Source organism: Tamandua tetradactyla, chromosome 5, assembly GCF_023851605.1.
Source record: "Tamandua tetradactyla isolate mTamTet1 chromosome 5, mTamTet1.pri, whole genome shotgun sequence".
Classification (NCBI taxonomy): domain Eukaryota; kingdom Metazoa; phylum Chordata; class Mammalia; order Pilosa; family Myrmecophagidae; genus Tamandua; species Tamandua tetradactyla.
The window spans coordinates 44,752,551-44,758,531 of NC_135331.1; the positions used below are offsets into that span (position 1 = coordinate 44,752,551).

The following is a 5,981-nucleotide window of genomic DNA, read 5'->3' on the forward strand; positions in this document are numbered from 1 at the left end:
ATTCTTCTATACATAATGGGAAACTGTTTTAATCGTACACACCGTATTTTCTTTCAGTTAATTAAAATGTAATCGCTTTCTCAAATGTTTATTCATAGAAAAGCATCCGTTCTGTAAGTATTTCAGTACCTACCCTCTTCAAAGCAGTTTAGATCTGCATTCCATGGGGGGAATTACAGTTACAGTGTAGTCTTTCCCCAGATATTGTAGTACCTGATTTAATTAAACTAACAGCAGGTTATGTTTTGCATATTCTTACTTTCCTTTTATTTGAGGAACTAAATAGAAAGACAAAGTAGAGAAGTCTGCATTTGAAAATGGAAAAATCATTTCAGATCACTTATTTATGGGTTAAGTACTATAAAACAAAATAAAACTGAGTGGTATGATAGTGGAAAAAAAATCAAGTGTTATAGAATTGTTCTTTTCAACAAATTATTTTAACTTGTGAGAGTGACTGTAAGTTTCTACTAAGTTCTGATATTTTGGACATTGTTCTAGATATTTGCAAAAAGTTTTCAAGGCACGGAAAGTAAAGATGGTTGATGAATTTTTAGTAGAAAATGATGAGAGAGTGTGACAATTCCTTAAAAAAGATGACGCCTCATATTGGTTCTATGAGAGATTAAGCATATACCATTGTGATATTTTTTAAAGTTTACTAGAGAAAACACCTGACTTTAAAATTGCAAACATGTATTCGTAGTCTTTAAAAGTTTTAAGATTTGTCATCTAAATAAATAGTACAGGATTTTAAAAAAATATAAATACTTTTGTTTCTTAATTTGTCTGCAATAGAAGTTTACAGGGTTAAAACTAAAGTTACTTCACCTTGTTACATTTTTTTCTGTTTCTGCTTTTTCTGTCTTTTCCTTGATAGTAAAATATCTTACATTTTAGAGATCTTAAACTTTTCTTACGTTGACGAGCATGTGACTGGGAAGAGCCCAAAGAAAGAAATTATGGACAGTTTGTTTTAAATCAGGAAGTTTGTGTGCTTTTCCTTTAAAATACCATGGAAATGAAAATTTTCTTATCTTGAGGGAAAAGAACAAAGCAACGCATGCCTCAAAATTTTTTTGGTTTCCGGGGGAACAGAAGATAATAGGGAGAAAAAGAAATAGGATGATCAGTAAATTCATTTTCATGTTTTAGTTTCATAATGAACCAAAAAAGTTACAACATGACTTTCTTTCTCTGGTAATTATCAGGAACAAAGTATTATGGCGCATATGGGCATTGACTCAGGAACCACTAACATTTTTGATGAAGTAGACAAGAGTGACTTTAAAACTGACTTTGGTTCGGAATTTCCAGTAGGTTCAACTTTCGCATTTTTATTGACTGTTGGCCCCCTGACTTGTCCCATCCTTCTGTTTGTTGCCTCATGTTCCTGGAAGAACTCATATGCTTCTGATGTCAATGTGAGCCTATTGCATTCAGTCCCTAGGCACGATTATCATTGCATGCAGTTATCTCACTTCAGCTCATCTTCACTTTGGCTGCATCACCTTCTTTGTAATTTAACCCTCCTGTTCTCCTAATTGAGTGACCCTGGCTGTTTTGTTCATTTTGAGATGATCATGTATCAGGAATATGTGAGTGTAGTTTCATCATGACAGTCTGTGTCTTCAGCCCCTAAATAATACCTTTGCTGGCCCTGGAAACATACATTATTCTTCCTTATCTCAGCATGGTTATGTGTTCTTTCTCATGAACCTCAGTGCATAATTTTTTGCAAAACACTTACTGTTTGGGGTATAGACCTCTATGCCTATTATTCATTAGTTTTATTAGGTAATTATTTCTGTGTTGTTGTGGGTAATGTAGTCCTATGAGGAAAACATTAGTCTGATTTTACCTCTAGTCCTCAAGGTTGTGTAACCACGTGCATTTCTTACATATGTGTGGTTGTCATTTGATCATCTTCAAAATGGGAGTAACGTTGACATACTCCTACTGATCTGAATATGGATTTTGTAGAAAACAGCAAAATTTCTATATATTTAATTTGGTCAGTAGTTCAGTAGGGGAAAGGTATTGCATGAGTGTCTTGTGTTTGAAACTCTGGTATATATCACTGTGGCCTGGTTTTGCCCTTTTTTGTTGACAATCGCCACCATTTGTCTTACATGACTTAGATTTTTTCTCCAATGCCTGGAGAGTCCTGTGAGAATGCCAACCCTTCCTTGGGCAGAAGAATGTCAGTTAATGGTGAGAAGTTGGCGAAGAGGGAAAAACCGAGGGAGTTAATTTTTCCATCTAATTATGACCTCCTCCGTCACCTGCAGTATGCAACCCACTTTCCTCTACCTCTGGTAAGTCATTTCTTCCATCATTCACCCCCTGATTGTTTTATTATGGCATTGGCTGCTTATCTGATAATACAGGTGATAGTGGGTAGGTTTTGCATTTGCTGTTCCTTTTGTTACAATTCTGATCATATGTATTTATGTAAATGAAGCTCGAAAAGTGACTTTCTGCTGTGATTATAGTGGCTTGCTAGATTAAATGGAATTTCCTTTTAATTAGTTTTCTTTCATCAAAAGCACTTGAGTCATGGCAAATGATCTCTAAATATTAGTTTTCCTACCTCCGTTTTTTTTTTTTTTCTTGGATAAATACTACATTGATTTCACAAGTCCTGGGGAGATGGGTGAAAGATGAAGGTGAGGGGACATGGGTGCACAACTCTTAGTGCCCGTTCCCCGCACTGAGTGTCCAGCCAGACAAGTGCGTCCAAGTCGACAGGTGGTAGAAGGTAGCACAGCAAGGTCCCTGACACTGAACTGTCCCAGGAAAGCTACGGATAAATAAGAGTGGGGCACATCCTCAGCCTACAGGTCATCCAGTGCCCACCTTCACTCTGGAGGTCTGGAGCATTGCAACAGTGAGCCCAAAAAGGCAAATAGCTCCACAGTGAGAATCTTAAAAAGGGGCTAGGGTTCTGAGTGTCAACAAGCACAGCTCCACTGTGTGATGCCCACCAGATTCCACACAAGAAGCTCTAGGAGCTCATGTGAGGCCAGCCCTACGCATGGAGTAGCTTGTATGGTAGTTCTGAGGGCCAGTAGCTTGGGGGTCAATGGCACTGAAAGGCTCAGCCATGTTACTAATGACAGTTGCCATGATGATGTCGTAGATGGCCACAGCCTCACAGATTTTTGGTCTTGATGCTGGGGCCTTCATTCTTTCCTCAATGATGGGAGAGCCAGTAACGCAGATGTTATAGGCTGCCCCAACCACAGAGAGGGTCGTAGCCTGGCCAGTGCCCAGGTCCGACCATCTAAAGAGAGGAGTTCTGGTCAGAATCATTCTACATCAAAGTGGAAGCCAGAGTGAAAGATGGTATAGCATTCTCCCACATCCAAGAGGGCCACGAAGGTCTGGAGTGGAGCAGCACAAGATGTGCTGGCAAAAGCAGCAGGGGTTGGGTTGTTGGGGCCAGAGCTAAAACCATGTTCTGTGTCCATCGTCTGCTGCTTGCATTTGAAAGTCATTTGCTGAATGATCTTTATGTGCACTGTATTGTGGTAAGTACTTTTTGGTGTTAGATGAATAAGAAATGCCTGTGGGCAGGAATAAGATGAATGAGATAAGATAGGAGGAAGCAAATATCTATAAAATGACACATGATAAAATAAAGCAATGAATGAGTTAAAAACCAGGTGTCCCCGGGAAGGTAAAGTGTTGGGCATTCCCGAGTCCCTTCTGCTTGGCTCACTGCCTGGCACATATAGGCACTCAAAGAATGAGTATTGGCAGGAGCAAGCACATCTGGTTACAGTATCAGGTAAGGCTTCATGGAAGAGGCTTATGTGATGAGATTGACATGAATTTGGATCTTTTGAGTTGAAGAACTGAATGGCACATGGGAAATGGTTGGCAGAAAATTTAGTGTTTGAGTCATAACAGAGTGATGGGTGCACTTCCAATGTGAAACAAAATTCACACCCCCCCCCAAGTTTCTCCAGGTGAGCAAGTTCTGGATTGTTTTTTGATAATTAATAATGAAAACTGTGTCAGAATTCTAAAGCATGTTTTATTCTTGGGTTCCGTAATTTTTTTTCCTGGAATTTCATTTGAAGTGCCAATTCAATGAGCCATTTCTTTTATTAAGCCCTCCTTTATGCATTAAAATATAATTGTAAGGTATACTGTGTTATTTCCTGGATGTCTTTGGGGAGTTTGGATCTGCAAACTAAATTGTCTCTTAAATTTTTTATTATTTCAGGAAATCCTCCAAAATAAGTTTTGAAATACTAAACCCATGCTTTTTATTATTATGATTAAATGCCCATTTTGATTATGTTTTCTTTCTCCAAGACTATTTCAAAACTTGCTGAAATTATTGTTCATCACTAACTGAATAAATCAGCAATTTTCAACTGTAGGTGTCACTAATTTTCAGTATCATGGAATAATCTCACAGTTTCTTTAGGGCAATGGAGAGGGTTCTATAAATATATACATATAATTATATATATTTATTATATATAAATAAAATTTAGGGTTGTATCTTGAGTAATTGATGCATGAATTTTCATGATGTCTAGATGTCTGGGATTTGTGTAAAATATTCAGCCTCAAAAGAAGGGAAACTGGTATTAAAGTCCAGATTTTAGTTACTAGTCATGTACCAATGTTAGTTTCTTGGTTTTGAAAAATTTATTGCAGTTATATAAGGCATTAACATTATGGGAAACTAGGTGAAGGGTAAATGAAAACTCTCTGTACTGGCTTTTCAACGTTTTTGTACATGTGAAATTATTCCAAAATAAAATTTATCAAAGAAAAAGAAAAAAGCACTAAATGATGCAAATAGGCAAAAATGTTGAAAATTGTTGAAACCGGCTTGAGGGAATGTGCCCATCTCTCGGGTGAGCAGAGCTTTGCACGTCCTCTCCTCCAGGTCACTGCCCAGGCATGGACGTCACTCTGTGGTTTACATGATCCTGGGCTGCACAGTAGTTCCCAGCGTTTAGCATTCTACTTTCTTAATGGAAAAGAGCTTGAGATTACTTCTCATAATCAGGTCTCAAGATGAATGATGACATAATCCTGCTATAATGCAATCATGAAAGAACTGCTTGGGCAGTGCAGCAGTGGCTCAGTGGCAAAGTTCTCTCCTGCCATGCTGGAGACCCGGGTTCGATTCCTGGAGTCTGCCCATGCCAAAACAAAAAAAAGAACTGCTCGGCGTTTGTTTTTGTTGTGGGATGCAGTTTTTAAAACAGTCCTTCACCCCCGCCTCCCTCTCCCCTTTATAATGAGTGTTATTCAGAATAAAGTATCAAGAAGGGGTGGTGGTGGTGGTGAATGGCTATATTAGTAGACCATTTGCGTTAGGAATGCTGTAGAAAGTCTGGTTATCTTCCCTAATAGTGAGGGAAAATTTGATTGTTGAAATGTGTATGGGAGGGGAATGTGAACATGGTCAAAACCAATATTTTTTTCCTGTCTCAAAGATGTGACCTTGATGAGTGAAGGGCAAGGGGAGAGACTAAAGGGGGCTTCACCAAAAGATTTTGAAAAGCGACCTAGTTTCATGTGTGCTATTATATAAATAATGTCTTGATCTGCCCATCAGTAATCATGTTCCTTAGGCTGCCACCAAGCACAGGTTCTAACGTAGAAGCAGTCTACCAGCCTGCTTCTTAGGTAAGTCATTTACACGGTGTCAGAAAAGTGATTTAATATTAGGTGCTGATGGGGGGTTTCTGCTATTACTGCTGGCTAGTGACAATTGTTCCATACACATTATAAGTTTTTAACTATAGACAGTGCTTTGAATTTTGTTATTTATTTTCCTCAGGCTCTGAGAATGTATTTGTGAAACTGTAGATAGGAGTTGTCTTGGATTAAAGCCACAGAAAAGAATTCTTTTCAATGCAGAGCTAAAAATGTGTTTGGAATCAAACTTGTTTTCTTAGCTTCCAAGAACACCATCTATTTCTTCATCACTGTAGCAGATGCAAATG

At 38.3% G+C, this 5,981-nt stretch overlaps 1 protein-coding gene and 1 pseudogene across 3 annotated transcripts in view; one reads left to right on the top strand and one right to left on the bottom strand.

Annotated features, from left to right (window-relative positions):
- MED12L (mediator complex subunit 12L) overlaps positions 1–5,981 on the top strand; it is a 371,061-nt gene that overhangs the window by 114,579 nt on the left and 250,501 nt on the right. For 2 of the 3 annotated variants that reach the window (XM_077160781.1, XM_077160782.1), the window contains exon 15: positions 2,142–2,318. In XM_077160781.1, the coding sequence (XP_077016896.1) occupies positions 2,142–2,318 (177 nt within the window). Of the gene's footprint in view, positions 1–1,211; positions 1,317–2,141; positions 2,319–5,981 lie in introns of all 3 variants that reach the window. The other variant, XM_077160783.1, reaches the window with a different exon arrangement.
- Positions 2,479–3,900, bottom strand: LOC143684105 (V-type proton ATPase 21 kDa proteolipid subunit c'' pseudogene; annotated as a pseudogene).